Here is a 21,526-nt window from a genome sequence, read left to right as displayed (position 1 = left end):
CGTATAAACAGTGTTTTACAAGCTCTGAAATAATAACTTTATTTAGATTTTGTGTTGAGGCAGAATGTTCGATTGATTTTCGTCTTTATGTGTTTTTAATTGCATGTTTTATTCATTAGAAAGTGAATATCTAATGTGTCTTTATTGTAATTAAAGTTGACTCGATTTATTTCACATATTATAAAGTATGGAAAATAAGTGATTTTTGAATAGCATCAAACACAATTTATGATGACTTTATTGTTCGAAACGTTACGAGCGCTAATAAAATACATGCTTCCGCTTCGGTCCGCATTGAGTCATTAAGTACGCGAACTTATCTAAGCATTGGTATCACTTTCAAAATTTACTTGGAAGATTTGTGTCTATCTCTGCAATTATGACTGATAAAGTACAAAAACCTAAGAAGGCTGCGGCAAAGAAGCCGTCATCTCACCCTCCTTACAGTGAAATGATTGCTGCCGCAATCTCTGCACTAAAGGAGAGGAATGGATCGTCTCGCCAGGCCATCGCCAAGTACATCCAGGCTAACTACAGTGTCGACACCAATATGAATGTCCACCTCAAGATGGCTTTGAAGCGCGGTGTTGAGAGCGGCAAACTAGCCCAGCCTAAAGGTACAGGAGCTAGTGGATCCTTCAAGCTGAACCAGGCTGCAGCCAAGGCTGACGCAGCTGCTAAGGCAAAGAAAGAAAAGGCTAAGAAGAAGGCAGCAGCAGACAAAGAAAAGAAAGCAGCCAAGAAGGCGACCAAAAAGGCTAAGAAACCAGCTGCTAAAAAGTCAACCAAAAAGGCTACCAAGACAAAGTCGCCCAAGAAGGAAAAGAAATCGAAATCACAAAAGAAGGCAAAGTCACCGAAGAAGACCAAGTCGGCTAAGCCCAAAAAGCCGAAAACCAAAAAGAAGTCGGCCAAGTCTCCAAAGAAGTCCAAGAAGTAAACTGTCATCGTCGTATCTATTCAAACCAAACGGCTCTTTTCAGAGCCATCACATTTACAAAAGAGATTTGTGCATTTTTGTTCTTGATGTATTGTGTTGTTTACTTTTTTTTTTCTTCTTCTTCTTTCTTTTAAATTCTATTATTTATAGTAAGAACACCAGTCTGCAAGCATAGTACACTTTTTTATAAGAACCAGTAAAATTTTGCCCAGGCTCAGTTTTCTTATTTTTCTGGCCGATTTTAGGCTCAAAATGTTCTTGTTTTTAGTTTACACACCTTTTAAACAAAAAAATATTTAATTGTACGGCAGAATGCACTGTACTGGAGTGTAAAAAAAAAGTGAACATCGATAAAAAAATTCAGCATAATAATTAAGTCTTTTAACTGTGCAATTTAATGTCCATATAAGGCGATAGTCTCTATACATTTTAAATAAAGTGGGCGTTAAGCCTTATTCTAGCCATCAGTTCCTTCCAGTCAGCTCAGTTAATAAATGCGTTTGTAAGGCCTACATATTTTTGTTGTACAGTATTTAATTTAATTATTTCAATTCAACCCAAGGATATAGATGGTACAAGGAATATGACGACCAATATATTAGTTCACTGTCGCCATATACATTCTAAATATCGATAGAAAACTAGAAGCCAAGACACTCTGTATAAGCTTAGGCCTAGTTGTTAATCTGGAACTTCTTTGTTTTTATTTAGGCATATATAAAATTATTGTTTGTAATTAGTATTAGAATGTCCTAATAATGATTATTGTCTATATTATATACTGTTATTGTGCATGCTTGTCCGTCCTCCATGCTTAAATGAATAGTTATGATCTAAAATAAATACACAGTAGACCAACAAAACTCCACCGGATGCAGGGGCGGATCCCGAGAAGTCCAAAGTGGGTAGGGAGGGGGAGCAGATAACACCACCCTCTGGGTGGGTGGGGTCCAAAATTTTTGTTTTCAATACACCCGAAAATAACCTCTGAGCCCTTATTCTAAATATTATTGTTATATAAATACATACGACCACATGCCGCTGATAAGGGGATGCTTAATTAATAGATTGACAATCACTTTAAATTTAATACAAGATAAAATTAGATTTTAAATATAGGCCTACGGTGCATCGGGACAGATCGGATCCACTGCTTCTGGTGAGAGGCAAAGCGCCAGTCGAGGATTGAGGGTGAATAGTTTTTGGAGAGGATGTCATTGCCATTGGGTCGATAACACCGCAGGGGTGGATTTAGGGGGAGGGCGAACCGGCCCCACCCTTTTGGGGAAAAAATAAATAAAAAATTGATAGTCCAAAACAAAAATAATAATAATATTATTATTATTATTATTATTATTATTATTATTATTATTATTATTATTATTATTATTATTAATATTAATATTATTATTAATTAATATTAATAATATTAATAATAAACTTTATTCCTCTGAATCAATGACTGATGAAACTGCAGTACATGGTATCGGCAAATAATTTTTACTCCGATGGAGGTCCATGCTTGATCGACGGGAATGAACACACTTGACTCCATTAGCTGCGTACTGCGCCATCAAGGAGGGGAGGGGGTGGTGGCAACTTAATCACACCATACTAAGATAATCCCAGTCATCCGACTTTAAAAGTAAAAATACAGTTTTAGCGCCCTCTATAAGTTCAATAATCAATCAATTATCTTTCGTTTGCCTAACAACCGTTTCCAAGCTAACGCTTTACACAAACCGCCATTTTAGAGAAAGTCGGAGCAGACAAGAATTCAACGACGGGTGTAGAAAGTTTGTATTTTTCTAGTTTTGCAAATGTTTAACGCTCCAAAAATAAGCTGTGCTACTACATGCACAGTTTGTAATCGTATTGGGTATATAGATTGAATTCAATAAGATGTTTGAAAAGGCATAATTAATGTTTAAAAAGCTAGCCTCTCGATCGACAACATTTCCACTTGCCTGGCGCAGGACAGAGAGGTTAATACAGTTGGCCTAATTAATTGATTTGGCTGCGTACACACTTCTTGCCAATGGTACTGCGTAAAAAACTTTTGTTATAATGGCGGAATCAGGTGACGCGCGATTAGACTTTATTGCAGAATATATTTTGAAATGTTACAAACTGAAACCAGATAAATGGGCAAAATGTATCGGTTTCGAAGAACAAAAAATTCTAATGATGGAGTTTTTGGAAAAAGCAGAACATCAACAGCTAATTTTCACTGTCAATTCTGCCGGATTGATCACTCCGTCATATGAATTTCCCACCTCTCTCAAGAACACTAAAGCAGTATATTTTATCAAGAAGGGAAAAGAAGCTGTTTCAAAAGATAACATTGCTAATTCTCTCGTATACGGAGACCTTGCTTATTCACCATTGGAACAACTGTCAGCACTAGTTGATGAAGTAAGTCAGTTTCAATATTTGTTGTTTGCTGTGTTTAATCTCATTTATTTATTATAACAATATTGCAGATGGGCTAGGGCCTAGGTGGGCGAATTTGTTTCGTTTCAGCCTTTTAATGTGCTGAAAACCACTCGGCAAGGTTTCGAACAAATTATGCGTTTGTTTTGTTTTGATATTTTATACATGGAATAGCATACATTTGTAAAAAAGCTGTTTTTGTGTGTGTGTGTGTGTGTACAGTTTACAAGATACTAGAACGCAACTTCATTGTGAATAAAAATGCGTTTTGCAAACTACATAAAATGAATTATTTTATATTTCATAAATTTCAATTATTTGACCCAAAAATGTAAGCAAAATCAAATAATATTGTACAATACTAATCCAACAAGGAAAAGACAATGGTTGGGGCAGATAAGTATTTATTAATGCAAATATTCACTATAATAACCAAGGCAATTCAACAAAAAGACGCACATCTCGGCACATCAAAGGTTAAATAACTTTGGTATCAACATTCTACGCGTCGCGTGCCCCTACACGCTTGACTGAGTTTAATGCGGCCTGATCATCACAAAAACCATAGCAACAGTACCCATGTGTGTGTCAGTCGCCATGATAATCACGCGTCGTGCGGTGAGTACAAAGGCCTAATGATATGTTTGCACTAATATTAGATTGAAATTATATTGTTATTTCAACATTAATTTTACCGATGTTGTGGTGTATTGTCATTTTGTTGGTCAATTTTTACAAATCAAATTGTAGTTTATAGAAGCATTGAACAAGCTCGTGGTCAAAAGAAATAAAATGTAACAGACATTGCAAAGTACCCAAAATTAATAAAATAGTAACTAACACCATAAAACATATGGCACGCATAGACTAATAATTGACGGCTGTACTCGCAACTAGAATCGGATTGTCGATGCCACAGTAAAGATCAAAGAACTGTATGCACGCGCTATGTTCGAGAGTGGAGATGTGTGTCCTTTTGGTGAATTGCCTTGTAATAACTAACAACTTTTAATTAAATTTTTAATTTAAGTGTGGTTTAAATTATGCATTTAGATCTGAAACAGGACCCTTTTTAAAAACAGACTACTTTTAATTGTGTTCTGTATAAATATGTTTTAAATAAAATAAATAAATAAATAAATAACTTTTAAATGACACTTTACAAATCTCGATTTAATAATTCTTTTCACACCACTTACGAGTCAAAGAGGAATGCAATTAAAGTGAGAATAAATATTACTTCTTATTTTCTGATTAGGTGTTGGTTCCTTTACTATCAAATCCACGGAACCATGACTCGTGGCCGAATGTAGTTTCTCAGGATGTCTTGAGGCATGTGCACAACCTGAAAAGTAATGTGTATGTTGTGGCAGGGCAGGTCAAAGGCAAGACCTTGCTCCCGCTACCTGTAGGCTCAGAGAAAGTTGAAGCCAGTTCTGTAGCTGAAGACAAGTAAGTAAATGCCAATTAACCAGAATGGTTTTGTAGGTAAGATGCATGCCCTTTAATAACATTGGCCTAGGTTCTATGCAAAACCAAAACTCTACTCACCAAACCTCATAAAGAAACATATCTGGCCTTTGGTTACCAACTGTTATGGTTTATAACAGTTGGATCACCAACTGTTATGGTTTATAACAGTTGGATCACCTCATTTAGGAAATAATTAAATGCTGTTTTTAAAAATGCTATTGGAAAGTTGATAATGGGGTTTTGTGGTTAGTTTAATGTCATTTTAAATTCTATCAAATTCATTAAATTTGTGTTTAATCTTTAGGGCTGAATCAATTGACCGTAACTTAGTGCATTCGATAGAGTCTGTCATCATAGACTGGACTCACCAGATACAGGGTGTTTTGAAACGAGACTCAGCACAACCTTTACTTGAAGGTTTGAATCCCGGACCCAATGTAGAGATCGAGTTTTGGAAAGCTAAATGTGAAAATTTGGACTGCATCTTCCAACAGGTTTGTAGAGAATAAAGAAAGTTATCTAAAGTCATCCTTGAATTTTAATATTAATTGTAAATCTTTGTACAACTTGAACATCTTCTTTTCTTATGTGTATTATGTAATGTTGGGAATAACCATGGAAAACAATTACAGTGTGAAAGTATAGGAAGGGGTTATGGTATAGTGGCGAAAACAACCACCCACTGTTAACGTGAAAAATTAATGGTAATGAAAGGCAATACGGTTGTTCAAAATAGTGTTTATTTAATACTTATTCTGGCATTTTCCTTGTATAGTATGCTTTGAAATTTATGTGATCCTTTGTAAACCTTAGCTAGCCTAGAAATCGTAGCGTAGTTTGAGGGTCGAAGACTCTTTTGCATACCTAAATAGGCCATATATATGCAGGGGCCTAAGGCCTAACAATTGTCGAAAAATCTCAAATTCCCTTGGAAGACCGGTCACACAAGGTTTGTGTGGTGAATTTCGCGACATCAACAATCGACTTAGAGTAACTTAAATCATGTTCAAAAGAACAAATACAGCAATTATGATGATCATTACAGCAGTAACAAGGGACAACCGCCATAGCAATGTCCATGTAAACACCGCTGTGCCAGTCCATTGTTTATATCCAACACACAAGTTAGGTCATGTGACGCCCGTCACCGAATCGGTCTATTGTCTAAATTTTTAGGAAGCTAAAGTAACAGTTCTTCATCTTTACCATAAATGTTAATTTGATGCAAATATTCTTTACACAATTCTTAAGGCCACCCTAAGTCTTAGGCCTAACTAAGCCTTCCTATGTTTTGTGTGTTATTAAATTATTGTTTATGTCGACAATTGACCTTCACTACGGGCATGTACGGTGAAAACTATGAATTGGCTTATTGAACGTTCTCGCTTTCTTTTATCATTGTCAAAATATATGCTCTACACAATTTGTGTCTGTTGTAAAGTCTGGAAATACTGTCTATTTTCATGACACAAAGTATTGCAATTTAAATATTGTTAAACCAAGGTAATTAACTTAACACTGGCAGTATATTATATTTAAGTGTATGTGTTACAAATAGATAATTCGTTGATTGTAACATGTTTGTTTATATTAACAATTTTCAGCTAAGAGATCCAAAAGTACGCAAGATGAAAGAGCTTCTGGAAAGGACAAACAGCAGCTATTTACCAACTTTCAAAAACATTGAGAGAGATGTTGAAGCTGGTTAGTAACATACATTTTTTCTTACTTTTTCTAAATTAAAATATACATTAAATTAATATAAATATGTAATAAAAACAATTTCAGTGACAAGGAATGAAACCAGTATATATTAAGATGATGTATTCTTCAAATTTCTAAAAAAAAATGCTTAAAATAAAGTACATACAATTTTAAATGGTAGTTGATAAACAGAACACATTAAAAAATATTAATGTTCATTAATTATATCAATTATATTGTATAAAAACTGTATTTGACCTTTATGCCCTTGGATATTGTTGCCAAGGTCCCACATAGCAGTAGCGTAATATGTACATAAACATGTGTGTTTCTGGGACGTGTGTTGGTAGGACACATGCATATTCCTGACTCGGTTCTGATTGGCCAGTTAAGTTTGATTGACAGCCCGGAAAGTTCCATTCATTGCAACAGAACTTTTCTTTTGGATTCTGTGCAGCTCTCACCGAAGCTCAAGACATCAACACACATCTGAAGCCTCTGCTCCGACACATTGATGGCTTTGAAGAGGTCGACTTCCCAGAGCTTCCTGAAAGACTTCCAGCTCTAATGCACACCGTTTGCTTGATATGGAGTCATTCTGAGTATTACAACACACCACCAAGAATCATAGTGCTCCTTCAAGAACTCTGCAATTCACTTATCAGCCAGGTAAGGCGAGACTATTATGCCTTGTTTCGCAAACTTATTTTTTTAAAGATTGTCAAAGGAGGGCAGAAAAAAATATAAAAGAATTTTGTTTTCCTTTTTAGCAAATTGTTTTGCCAAAACTTCCAGACAAAAGAGAAAATAAAAAAATAAAATGTTATTGTTGAATGTAAACAGTGTAGTAATGGAATGGTTAATTGCTTTAAATTTATATAATTAGGAAGAAATGTACATATCTTATTTTTCGAGATTTCAAGGCAGTGGCTGGTGTAATAGAAATAAAGAAACGCTTTTATTTATTTCCAAATTTTAATTTTTTTTGCAGAGGCAGGTGTAAACAAGTTAAAGTATATTGAAATTCTAGTCTAAAATGTCTTATCTAAAGGCATAAGGAATGTGATTTGCATTGGATACACAAATCCTGCACTACACTTCCACAATATTTAACCTTTTCTAGTAACCACTTCTTTTTCTTGTCTTAGTGCCGCACCTACTTGGATCCTGGAGAGCTCTTCAAAATGGAAGCAGAGGAGGCGCTTGAGAAGACAAGATCTGCCGTTGGTGTCTTGAAGATGTTCCGTAACCTCTACGAGGATCACCGCGGTAAGATGAAAGATTATTTCAAGGATGGTAAAGAACCAAGGCTGTGGGAGTTTGCTTCCCAAATGGTGTTTACTCGTATGGATGCTTTCATTGAACGCCTGGATACCCTTGAGGTTAGTTTACCCATTCATCTATCAAATGAGGGGGAAAGCAGGATAGGTTTCAGCGGAAATGATCTGTTATTTTCTACTGCAAAATTAATGCAAGCGCTCCACACTTGAATGTTTCTGTGACATAATTTGACCTATTTGAGTTAATGTTAGAATACAGTAGAACCTCCCTCCTCTGGGACACTTTTTCAGCCACAAAAACGAGGGAAAGTATATCTTACACTACGGCTAACTCCTATTCAGATGACCCCAACTATTAAGGGGACACTTTTTATCCTGAAGGTGTCCATTTATTAGGGGCTTTACTGTATTTGGATAACCAAAAAAAGTATTTTGTCGCACCTGTTGGTGAGTTGGGCAGCACATTGTAAGAAAATCATCAGTTTTTTTAACTAGCGCAATGCTTTATGGACGGACGTGCTCCACACATGGCCTTGAGTAAAGGTTACTTTGCCTTACTGCTCATATGGGAAATTATTTATGAATAGATATTAATATAAAACATTGGATTTGATTTTCATACTATTTTAGAAACTCTTTGAGACGACAGTTGAATTCAGCAAACTAGAGAAGACTGAAATGGGTGGCATGAAGGGCAAGATGCTTGGGAGTATGGTAGAGAAGGTCCATGAAGAGTTCCAGGAATATGTGAAGATATTTGGAGAGCGACCATACGATGGCCTGGATCCTCAGTGCCAAGTAAGCCAGCCTAGAGTTATCATTGTTAATCTTATTATCATTACTGTATTATTTTCATTATTATTATTATTATGATTATTATTATTATTATTATTATCAATCATTGTTTATGTTTTCATTTTATAAATATCCTTATTATTATTATTATTCATTGTTATTTGTTTGTTTGAATGTGTCTTTTCCTTTTTACTGTTAGGCCGTGGAGTAATTTTTTGATAAACCTAATTAATCTTCAATTTTTATATCTTCAATGTTTTTTTTATATGTTCAACTTCAATTTCACAATATTGGAAATTTTAATAAAGTTTATTTGAAATTAAATTTATTATTTATTATTTATTATATATTCAGGAAAAAAATATATGATTTTTTTCATGAAAATATATCTTGTATGATTACGAGTAAAATTTAAGTGACATTTAAGATGAAATTAAAAAAAAATATATACAAATGGGATTGCAGGGAATGATTTAATAATATGGCAGTCCTGGTAGAAGATAAACATTTCATTTTAAGTACAACAAAAATGTATGAGATTCTGGTGATTTCTTTAATGTTTAATGATGATTTTTAGGAATTCATCGATGATTATAGCAACTTCGAAAAGCAAGTGTACGACTTAGATCGCAGACTGGGATCAATCCTTTGCCAAGGCTTTGATGACTGTTCTGGTCTTGAAGCCAGTTTCAAGGTAGTGTATATTCAATTTATGTATTATATCTAAGGTCTGGTAACAACTGAATGTCCAGCCCTAAATTTTATTTTACAAAAATATGTGACATGCCTGAATATGGTCATGGTGACATCACATCATGACCATATATAGACACATCATGACTATATATAGGTATACACAAGTTTTTTGATAATCTGGACAGGGTTTAAATAATGCAAATTGTAATCAGTGGTGGTGGCGGTGTCCTGGGTGGAGAGTGGCCGTATATTGTGAGATTTTCACTGCCTCCCCCAGCTTGGTATGATCGTTGGAAAGTGGGTCCACTGTGCTATAACCTACTTAAATTACACAGTGTTGTTTATTACTGAAATGGACTGTGTGGAAGGCTTGTGTCTGTCAAATCAGAAATATAGTATAAAATCAACCAATCTTTTCATCCATAGTGTTTTTGTTTCACTATATTTGCTATATTTTTCAAAATTAATTACTTCAAAGATAGGAATAAATGATACATTAGGGAAAATGTTAGCTCTGCACCTATCATGTACAGGGTTGTAGCTAATGAAAACTAAGGGTGAGCATAGATATTTTGAGGGTGGGTGTGTGATAACGTAAACTCTAGATAATACAATTGGATTATAAGGATGGAAAAATGGGTTAATAAGGGTGGGTGGAAGGCCATGGAATTGTCTTTAAACTGGGTGGAAAACTTCAAGGCTGGGTGGGCCCGCCCACCTCCGCCCATTATAACTACATCCCTGCATGTAAAGGTAAACTAGTTATAACTAAGTTATCAACTCAGCCATTTTTTTTTGACAATCACCATAGATGCTGGATTGTTATGGTCCAATCCTCGACAGACCTGTGATCTGTGAAGACTTCGAGCACAAGTATCCCGTGGTCTTGCGCCTCTACAACGAGGAACTTGACAAAGCAAAGGTGATCTATGACGATCAGATGAAAGCGTGCGAGGACTCGGAGAATAAACCTCCACTTCATAAAAACTTTCCAGAGATAGCTGGTGCTCTCAAGTGGGCTAAGGAACTCCGAATGAGAATCGATAAACCTATGGGAAGCTTCAAACACATAGAACATCCGTAAGTGTGATCTGAGATTTTGCAACCTTACGAAAAGGATTACGAATACGTCATCGTCATTCGTACCTAAAACATTCTTGACATTATACTGTACGAGCTCAATATAACTCTTGATTCATGCAAAAAGCATGAATTGTCTACTTGTGACAGACATGTTACTATAGGGGAAGGGTTTTCTAAACATTTGATGATGTAATTGTATTCATTATCATTTCCGTAAGCTTGCGAAAATCCCAATATAAGTTTACATCTACTACAAGTATTCCATAATATTTCACAATATTTCAAAAATGTTAATATTGTCTGCATGCTTAGTATTAACTGCATGTGCAATGTAACTAAGGATTCATGCCCTGGTAACATGTTGCTATGCATTCATTGTTAATGTGATTTTTGCCAAGCATCCATTGTCACAGTAATATGTTTCTATTGTATGCATCCATGCTGAGTATTGTATTGCTATGCATCGATTGTCATGGTCTGTACTCTGCATGCCCTAGTTCTACTGTCCTATTTATGGAAACATTGGCAAGTGTCAAAAAAGTGATGAATGCATTTTAATAATTTTTAAATTATCATGAATTCTCATTATTAAATTGGCTGCAGATTTTTGTTCATTTGCTATGACTAAAGAAAGATACTTTTTGACTATATTATTCTGTGTAAATTTTTAAACTTTATTAAAAAAACAAATTGATATTTGCCACTTCAGTATCTATTATGCTGGAGATAATTATTTTGTTATGTATGTATTTTCATGGCATAACATGTAATGACTATGTATCTATGTCGTGTCATGTTACTACACATCTCTATTGTTATAGTTAACCCATGCTATGCATGCAAACCTAGGGAATACATGGCTTTGTACCCATGCCATGTCTATGTATATATGCTACATAGCTCCATAATACCTGGCTCTAACATATGGTAATTGCATACATGCCTTTATGCGTATTTTTCCTGTCACTTTTTTTTTACATGCATTGAGATGTCTGATGCATCTATACAGATATATTCAATGTTACGTTCAATTTGTTTATACTTTACACTGCATATCAATTTTCCCAATTATTTTGTATCTCGGTTAATTGTTCCTGACTTGTTCCTGGGTATGTTCACTGTAGCACTGGCATAAAGAGGTAAACATTAAGAACGCTATACGTTGATTGTTATTTGCTTTGCAGTCGCTAACTTAACATCGTGATTATTGTGTGCTGTCAAACGTATACCAGATATTGTTTTATATTATATAATATCCCTACTGATGCTTTCTTTGCTTTTGATGTTTTATTTTCATTTTGCTGGAAATAACTGTGCTTACTATTATTTAATACATAACAAATTTCAATTTATTTAAATATTTTTATTTTTATGTGTTAAAATATATTACACTCTAATTTTCTTTAAACAATGTTATAGTTTATATATATATATATATATATATATATATAAAGTCAATCTTATTTTACATGCCAAATTGTTGTGTTTTCCATTAATTAACAATCTGTAAGTCAAATTTCATCTACGTCGAACAATATTTCAGTGGTCATATATCTTTTGCTCTAATGAAAATATATCACTTTATTGCACTATCAGTGTATCCAGCGGCGGATTCAAAGATGTCCAAAAAAGGGGCCACGAAATTTTTGTTTTCTAGACGCCTAAAAATAACCTCTTAGGCGTTTTGGGCGATCTTTTTTTTTCTTTTTCTTTCTTTTTATTTTATTACTCAACACTTCAGAACAGGACTGAACCAGTAAAATTGTTCGTATTTATTTTGTGTGGGCATATAATTATATAAAATATTTAGCAAGCAAAAATATAAAAACTTGAATCTGCTTCTCTTAAGGTATGTTCACACTGTTAAGTTTTCTATGACAAATATCTGTAATTTGACCATGATACATATCATAGTGTAGACAGAACCTAAACTATATTTATTGAAAGCACAAATTCAGCTGCATCTTAACAAGGTACTCTTTTACATAGACCATTAAATTGGATTGTTTCTGCACATCAATGAAAATATATTTGTTTTAATGTGTGTATTTATTTATTTATTTTATTTTTGTTTATTTATGAAAATTTGGTAGACAACCTGGGGAGGCTAGATAGCCACATAATCGTCATGACTAGTGGCTAATAATTAGCCTCCCCTTAACTAAACTTAATTTAAAAACAAACATAAAACATATTAAAAAAAAAAAAACCAAAACAAGACAGCATAGAGTTTAATTTTTAAAGTATTTAATAATTTTTTTTTTTTTTTAAGTGAATGTAGTTTTCAAGTCTACCACTGATTGTGGTCGACTGTAACAGAGTAAAATAACAAATGGATAAATTTATTCTGTAAATTGAACAACAAAGGAATCAGAATGGTTTAAGCGAGTTGATTGTCGTCTGGGCTAAACTAAGATACCAGGAATATAACTGTTTGATGTTGCAATTGAATTTTCCGAGGTTGTTTTTCATATTTTAAATGCCGTTTATTATAAGATGCTTAATTCTAATTGCTTCTTACTGGTGGTGATGCACTAATATACTCACAAAAAATATTATCACAGCACTGTTTCTTTCACACTGTTTTAAATGGTTTTTAATGATTTGATATCACATAGCAAACTTCAAATTCTATGTTTTTTTTTTGCTAACTTATTCCAGGTTTGAACTATTGGTTGTTAAATATTGAATGAAAATAATAAGTAATAAATTTTTTATGTAAAAAATACATTTGACACTTTTTAAATTTCTACTTTTAATTAAAAAATTATATTTACATTTAAAAGAACAACCCATTGCTGATTTAAATACCCTTGATTATTTGTTTGTATAGAATAATGCAAACTGAAGATGCTGCAGTAATTTTTAAGAAGTATGAGGAGATGATGGAACTCCTTGGCAAGTAAGTATAAAAAAAGACTTGGCCTAAAAAACTATTTTCTTCAGATTGTTAGGAATCTAGACTTTTTTGCTAAGCCAACCTAGTTTTTATAAGGTCCACAAAATGACTGCTGTGACATACAGTCAAGAATATAAGATCAGTTGAATTACCTATTACCGTACTCGCGCGAATAAGCGCCCCGTTTGAATAAGCGCCCCTCTCAAATAACCGCCCCTCCTAACGTGAAAATTTCCTTAAGCACCCCGTTTGAATAAGCACCCCCTTCTAAATTTGAATAAACGCCACCTCAATAATTCAATCAATCCTGGACTGTGAATGTTGGCATGATTTGAGGTGTGGAGTGGAATCACATTCTCCTTTAGTCAATATCAAAATGAGTATATTTATCTTGGACAGATGAGAGCTCCCTGGACAGACATATATTTCCAACTTTCATCTTTTTACATTGCTAATCTCAATCGGCCGATGGCCAACAAGCTAACCACCACCACTAATTTCATCTGCTATTCTACTGTAATGGTCTATTTCATGAATACTTACCTGGATAAACCGACTAATTGCCATTGTTCCCAAACAGAACACCCCTTCGAAATAAATGGAACAGTCCGACCCAGGGCTTGTCATGACAAGCATGCTCTCTGGACGATTATCTTTTCCGCCGCACCACCATTCGCAATTTGTGGTTTCCTGATGTCCTTATATAATCGTTTTTCATTCAAAATGTGCTTCTTGAATTTAATAAGTTCTCATAAGAACCCCTCGATTTTCTTCCATTTCCATAAGCACCCCCTAAATTTCCAATCTGTTTTAATGAGCGCCCCATTCAACTAAGCGCCCCGTTTGAATAAGCGCCCCTCAAAAGGTGCAAAAAAATATTTTAAGCGCCCGGGCGCTTATTCGCGCGAGTATGGTACCTTTTTCTCTGTTTTGTGTATATCACCAACTGCTACTTCCACCACTAAACAACTATTTTCCATACGAAAAAATTTCAAGTGTAGTAATTTTATTTCAGGTATGAGGTAAAGGTATATGAGAGCTGGACAGCAAATGTAGATGATGTGTGTTCTGTAAATCTTAATCAGCCACTGATCATACGCAACAAAGAAAGTAAGCTGATCTCAGTGAACTTTGACCCTAAACTTGTGGCTGTCCTGCGGGAAGTAAAGTATCTTAATATTCGAAGTGAAGAAAAGATTCCAGACAGTGCGGCAACTATTTATTCTAAACATGAAACACTCCGTCAGTATGTGGCGAACTTGGACTTAACTGTGCAATGGTATAACCGAGTCAGAGAGACGGTGCTAGAGGTGGAATTCCCACTTGTTGAAAGCCAACTTGCTGACATTGACACTCAGCTTGAGAAGGCTGAGGATAATTTAAATTGGAATCAGGAAGAAGTTTGGGAGTACATCCAAAAAACGAGGGACCAGGTTCATGATTTAGAAAAGAGGGTACAAAAATGTAAAGACAATGTTGATGCCATCAAAAAGATAATGGAAGAATGGAGTAAACTTCCATTGTTTGAGAGGAAGGAGAACAAAACTGAATCTCTGTTGTCACTGGATGACAGAGAATCCAAGATCACCAAGAGGTATGCAGAGATCACAGCTGCAGGAGAGAAGATCCACGCTCTTGTCAAAGTAAGTTTATAACCCTCTCTATACCAGGTTTCAGTTTGGCAAATTAGTTTGTGTCATCTGCTACATTGTCTCTGTCTATAGGTGCATCTGTGTAAGATTAGTATATGTGTAATGTCCATGTTAAAAAAACAGGAAGGGTATTAATGTCTTGCTGAACTTATTACGAGGCTGGAACTTTTAGCATCTTGAGACAACCAGTAGGCTTTCAATCTCTGATTATATTTGATTCTTATTTTAGGAAAATCTTGAGCTTTTCAAAGCCGATGCATCATCAGATATCTGGAAGGCATACGTGGATTACCTTGATGACATGGTGGTGGATGGTTTCTTCAACTGCATCCATTGCAGTCTGAACTTCCTTCTGGAAAACACTGATAGCAAGACTACTTTAGCGCCTGTCTTTGAAGCACGCTTGGAGTTACAGGTTCCTGACATGGTCTTCCAACCTTCTCTAGATTATGGTATTGCTGATGGTTTCTATGACCTTCTGGAGATGCTTGTCAGTGACATCTATAAGATGGCATCACTGGTCAAGAGATTGGCAGAACACAGTGGTGCAGAGCATTATCAGGTTTTGTATCGTTTGATTCAATAATGTTGTCTTTCTAATATCCTCTTGTTATTTTATTTTCTTAATCTGGTAAAAACAAATCTCAGAATTTAATTTAAAAGGAATGAAACAATTCAGTTTTTACTTATTTATTTCCGCGAATTTGTAATTTTTTTACCAGGCAATGTAAAAGTTGATTCAAAGAATCTCTTGATTGGTGTGAAACCTTATTATTAAGCTAATAACTACTAAATTTTACAATGTATACATTTTTAAGTAATAAATTTCAAAGTTTAAGTTTATTAGCTTAGCACAGATGGTATATATTTGATGAACGTAAGATTTTCAGTATCAGAGATTTCAAGAATGGCACACCAGTAAACATCATTTTTTTGCCTTCAGACTGATCTGGAGGATATGATGGAACTGTCTGACATGCGTCAAGAGATGATGGATAGGGTACAGACTATCATGAACAAGGCCCAAGAGTACCGCAATTCATATGATGGCTATGCTTACCTCTGGGTAGATGACCGGCAAGAGTTCATGCGCCAGTTCCTTCTGTATAACCACGTTCTCACTACAGAGGAGATCGAGGCACATGCGGAAGATGGCGTTCCAGAATGCCCACCAACTTTAGAACAATTCAAAGAACAGGTAAATTATTGCATCACTGAAGTCAAGTCAAATAACTTTAGAACAATTCAAAGAACAGGTAAATTATTGCATCACTGAAGTCAAGTCAAAACTTCTAAGGTGAAGGAGAGACCATATCAGAGAGATCTGGTATGATAACCCTTCTTAAACTCTTGGTTTTCCCCCTTGCAGCACACACCTGCATCTTTACTGACTTCAGGGAGACAAAAGTAAATATTGGAAATTATCATTTCCAATTTACAGGAGGACTGTTAACATTTGTTAGTTAAATATTTTATAATATTTTATATTACTGTCATTTTTCATGACTTCATTAGGTTGATACATATGAGAAAATATATGGTGAAGTAGATGAGATCATTCCAGTACAGACATTTGACTGCTGGTTCCGTGTCGATGCCAAGCCATTCAAACAAGCTCTACTGAATATTATCAAACGATGGAGCTTCATGTTCAAGCAACATCTCATTGACCATGTCACAAACAGGTAATTGAATTACAATTTTAATTGGTTGGGAGAACAATTGCAAAAGCCAATTTGATCTATGTATAAATTCAGTGTTTTAATTGATTTTATTAGATATCCTTGTTAATAGATGACCCTACAATTGCTGTAGGAGTGATGTTTTGCCCTACCTGACATGTAATCATACTAAATACTCAGTACGTTCCTTAATAAGAAAATAAAAATTTGCAAGTGATTCGGGTGGAATCGAACCTACAACCTCCAGATAACTAGCCTGGTGTCATAACCACTAGACCACCGAGGTTGTGATTAGGGACTATTATTATTATTGGAATCGAAAGTATTAAAAAAGTTATAAATGACAAAATCAGAATGTCCAAAACTAGTTTAGAACTGTACAAACATAATTTGAAATGTGATGCTAATTATTCCACTAGTCTTGCTGCTCTTCAAGACTTCATCAAAGTTGCAGACAGCGGGCTCACCAGCCAAGTTGAGGAAGGTGATTACGATGGCTTAGTAGATGTCATGGGTCATTTGCTGGCAGTCAAAGAACGTCAATCAACCACTGACGTGATGTTTGAGCCGTTGAAGCAGACCATCGAACTACTGAAGACATACGACCAAGAGATGCCGGATGAGGTTCATCTACAGCTGCAGGAATTACCGGAGCAGTGGAATAACACCAAGAAGATTGCCATCACCGTCAAACAACATGTGGCACCGTTACAAGCCAGCGAGGTTGCAATCATCAGACGTAAATGCACATCATTTGATGTAAGTAGTTTGTATGTGTGATGTGTATTTAAACATTAAAGCATGAAAGAGATCCAAAACCATGAATGAAAAGCAAATTGCATGTTTTTTTTTTTTTCTCTCTGGCACATAAAATCAGTATTTATTTAGAATTAATAATAATAATACATTCGAATCAAGTCAATTGTGACGGACTGGACAGGTCTTTATAATTCACAGCATCATGAAACATCTAACAAAAGAAAGACATGTGATATATTTGATCAGACATGTCTGAAACAAACACTATCAAACAGTCATTGCCTTCAGAACCTGACAGACAAACATCTGACATGCCTAAATATGGTCATGATGACATCACATCTTGACCACTTGGGCATACAGCAGTTTTTTGTCTAAGAAAATTTCATATCTGAACAGAGCTTTAGAATGTTGAAGAATGTATTTTAGTCACCATTATGTCAGCATTTACCTTTTAATTAATAAACAAAAGTGTAAATTAAAAATATTTAATTTATTCATTACAGGTTAAGCAACATGAATTCAGGGAACGATTTAGGAAAGAGGCTCCATTTAGGTTTACATTCGAACAGGCATACCCAGCTCTTGACACGGTAAGTCATAGTATACTTATAAATTATTAAGGATGTAATTTATATTTAGATGTATATGTGTTTTTTCCAATGGGAATTATTTGCATAAGATTTAACTAATTTTATCTTGATAAATTATAGATTTCTGGAAAAATGGCAGATTACTGCTTGGGTTTTTTTTTTATAGAAAAAGAAAAAAACTTCTATTCAACAATTTGAAATTTTCTTTTACAGTGCAATCAGGAAATATTTGAGATGGAAACAGAGATGGCTTCTCTACAGGACTCGGCCGGTTTGTTTGAGGTCAACGTACCAGACTACAAACAGCTGAAGGCTTGTAGGAAAGAAGTCTGCATGCTGAAGACACTCTGGGACATGATTATTTTAGTACGCTCCAGCATCGATGACTGGAAGACCACCCTCTGGCAGGAGATCAATGTAGAACAAATGGAGATGGACTGCAAAAAGTTCGCAAAAGACATCCGAAGTCTCGATAAAGAGATGCGTGCCTGGGATGCTTACTGCGGTCTGGACTCAACTGTAAAGAACATGCTGACATCACTCCGTGCTGTCAGTGAGTTGCAGAATGCAGCCATCAGGGAGAGACATTGGCAGCAACTTATGCATGCCACTAAGGTGAATAAAAAGACAGTTATAATAAATTGCTTTAATTAATTGCTTGTGTAATCTATTTATTTACCTTGTGATGGCGATGACACAATGGTGGCCACTACAAGTACCATCCCGTAAAATCAGCAATGCGTATATCAATCAATTACAATACAAGGTAATTTGCTACAACAAAATTAATTTAACTAATATTTTAGGTGCTCTCATTCTCTCAGGAATAAAGGGTTTACATTTTCATTAAAGTAAATAATTTTAATGAATATTTAATTTTATAATTCTAGGTTAAATTCCTAATGGATGAATCAACCACACTTGCTGATCTTCTCGCTCTGAACCTTCACAACTTTGAAGATGAGGTCCGCAACATCGTTGATAAAGCTGTCAAAGAAATGAGTATGGAGAAAGTGCTGAAGGAACTTGATGTCACATGGACTCAAATGGAGTTTGAGTATGAAAAACATCCAAGAACTGGTGTACCAAACCTCAAGTCTAGTGAAGAATTGATAGAAACTCTTGAAGACAACCAGGTAACTAGCCTTTCTAAAATGACAGGTCTAGTCTATTTCGTGAATATTTATCTTGAGAGGTATTTTTTGTGCTTTCCTCATCCAGTTTATCTCATCTTCCAACTTACTTTTTGTTCTTCCTTGATGTCTCAAACTAGTTCTTGGCATCTGGGCTGCTTTCCTTTTCTGTGATTTTTCTCTCTTACAAAATGGCTCAGGACAATTTTTGTTAGCTTGTAAATTGCAGGTGATCGTTCTCTTAGATGAAGACAACATGCTGAACATTGCATCAGACATTGACATTTTTTTTTTTGAGGATGAGAAAATGTGCCAAACATATTACCATCTCCAATCCTAATAACAAATTAGGATTACTTACAAATGGAGGTTCTTTCTCTGTTAATTGTTGATGGAATCAAATATTTAATCATGTAATCAATTATTTCTTGATCGGTAGGTTCAACTTCAAAATCTGATGACATCGAAATACATTGCTCACTTCCTCGAAGAGGTCTCTGGTTGGCAGAAGAAACTCTCTACTGCAGACTCTGTCATCAGTATTTGGTTTGAGGTCCAGAGAACGTGGTCCCATCTGGAGAGTATATTCATTGGGTCTGAAGACATTCGTAGCCAGCTGCCAGAAGATTCTAAACGTTTCGATGGCATCGACACCGATGTCAAGGTAAGGCAGGTTAACATCCTGAGCACTAGATCCATATTGACTAACATTAACATACAATGTGCAACTTCCTCTGGTTCCTGTGGAGCATTCAGCATACAGACCAAGATACATTTATTTTTTTCAAAATAAATCTTTACAAAGAATCATAACACATAATTGATAATTCTTTTGCAGGAATTGATGTATGATGTTGAGAAAACTCCAAATGTGGTTGAAGCCACAAATAAGAAAGGTTTGTTTGACAAACTGGAAGACATCCAGTCAAGGTAAAGATCATTTCTTTGTCTGTGTTCTTTAGGTAAAAGTAGTAGTCCTGTTGATGGCATTAAATTTTGAGAATGATCATTTCAATTATGATAAAGATTCAAGGTTCAAGAACAACTTTTTGTCCCATTTTAAAATAGGAAATTTAGTTTTTCTTTGCAACAGACCTGGTTAAAAATGATAAAATTATATTTATATAGAATCACAAGACAAAACAGCTTGGCAATGATGAGAAATTGTGATGATGTTGAGGATTATGATGTTGATGGTTATGAGTCTATTTCGTGAATACTTACCTGGATAACCGACTAATTGCCATTGTTCCCAAAACGGAACACCCCTTCGAAAAAAATGGAACAGTCCGACCCAAGGCGCCACGTGCGAACCGTCTCCCTAACAAACGTCCTCATCCCTTTTCGACGTTGTTCGAAGTTGGATACATTCTAGCCTTTGAAATTACTAGCAGTCTTTTCAAGCAATTCTGTTCTTATTTTGCCTTGGATTTATTTTCAACTTGACAAGATATCCTTTTTTTATTGTAGTCTCGATCGGCATGTCCGATCGAGATGTTCTGTTGTTAATTCATGAGAATTAAATATTGCAGCTACTTTTTAAAATTTAATTAATTTAATTTTGTCTATAAGATTTAATGGCAAGAAGCACATATTATATAAAATTTATTCTCAAATTTTGAATCTAATTGATATTTTTTAGGTTGTCACTGTGTGAGAAAGCCCTTGCTGAATATCTCGAAACTAAGCGATTGGCGTTCCCACGTTTCTACTTCGTTTCATCGGCTGATCTCTTGGATATTCTCTCAAATGGAAACAATCCATCAACAGTAAGAATTGTTGATCAATATTTTGTATTTTTTAATATACATATTTGCGAAATCCTCAATAGGGAGCTGGGCAAGAAGAAGCATAAGAAGTAATATACTATTAGTAGTACTAAACCTTTTTTTTGTTTTCTTTTTTCCAAGAACTTCCTCACATTTGCAGCATAGAGATTATGCGCTGTGTAAGTTTGCATTTAAAATTTATTATCATTGTTAACTTAAATATTATAATTATAATATTTTCAGGTCCAACGTCACTTGTCTAAGCTGTTTGATAACATGGCGAGTTTGAAGTTTGAGCAAGACGATGAAGGAAACGACACCAAAATCGCCATTGGAATGTACAGTAAAGAAAAGGAATATGTTGATTTCAACCAGCCTTGCGAATGCACAGGACAGGTGAGTCTAAAGAGGGACATCCAGTACTCAAAATGTCTCGCTCTTATTTCGTATTTACTGTCTTTTTGTTTCACATCCAGTACCTAGTATTACTATAATATGGTGGCGACCAATGAAGTTTTTTTAGCATCTCCTATTTTCCATTACTTATTTTTATCTCTCTAATCAGTGGCATATTAGTAGTCTTGAAATGGTAGGGGGTGGGGAGGCATGAAGATGGAGTGCGGGATCGATGATTA

At 35.0% G+C, this 21,526-nt stretch overlaps 2 protein-coding genes across 2 annotated transcripts in view; both read left to right on the top strand.

The window, feature by feature from the left end:
- Positions 1–318: 318 nt before the first annotated feature.
- Positions 319–989, top strand: LOC117115419 (histone H1.1, embryonic-like). The gene has a single exon (XM_033259195.1). The coding sequence runs from the start codon at positions 380–382 to the stop codon at positions 938–940; it is 561 nt and encodes a 186-aa protein (XP_033115086.1). The 5' UTR covers positions 319–379; the 3' UTR covers positions 941–989.
- Positions 990–2,677: 1,688 nt separating this feature from the next.
- Positions 2,678–21,526, top strand: part of LOC117115457 (dynein beta chain, ciliary-like) — a gene marked incomplete in the record, with an annotated part of 50,383 nt that continues 31,534 nt past the window's right edge. The window contains 22 exon segments of the mRNA XM_033259274.1: positions 2,678–3,355; positions 4,632–4,825; positions 5,151–5,340; positions 6,451–6,550; positions 7,008–7,219; positions 7,699–7,932; positions 8,461–8,628; positions 9,203–9,319; positions 10,133–10,401; positions 11,529–11,543; positions 13,238–13,306; positions 14,319–14,946; positions 15,185–15,517; positions 15,899–16,153; positions 16,471–16,640; positions 17,057–17,396; positions 17,903–17,989; positions 18,203–18,604; positions 18,880–19,125; positions 19,562–19,786; positions 19,961–20,052; positions 20,765–20,891. Of these exon segments, the coding sequence (XP_033115165.1) occupies positions 3,008–3,355; positions 4,632–4,825; positions 5,151–5,340; positions 6,451–6,550; positions 7,008–7,219; positions 7,699–7,932; positions 8,461–8,628; positions 9,203–9,319; positions 10,133–10,401; positions 11,529–11,543; positions 13,238–13,306; positions 14,319–14,946; positions 15,185–15,517; positions 15,899–16,153; positions 16,471–16,640; positions 17,057–17,396; positions 17,903–17,989; positions 18,203–18,604; positions 18,880–19,125; positions 19,562–19,786; positions 19,961–20,052; positions 20,765–20,891 (4,821 nt within the window).

This window comes from Anneissia japonica, unplaced genomic scaffold (assembly GCF_011630105.1).
Source record: "Anneissia japonica isolate Jap-2015-1 unplaced genomic scaffold, ASM1163010v1 scaffold287704_len1198815_cov201, whole genome shotgun sequence".
NCBI classification, from domain to species: domain Eukaryota; kingdom Metazoa; phylum Echinodermata; class Crinoidea; order Comatulida; family Comatulidae; genus Anneissia; species Anneissia japonica.
The sequence above is the reverse complement of the archived record's forward strand: the minus strand, read 5'-3'. Positions and strand labels throughout refer to the sequence as shown.

What these genes read in the sequence shown, in the direction of transcription:
- LOC117115419 (XM_033259195.1), top strand. Translation starts at nt 380, where the DNA reads ATGACTGATAAAGTACAAAAACCTAAGAAGGCTGCGGCAAAGAAGCCG.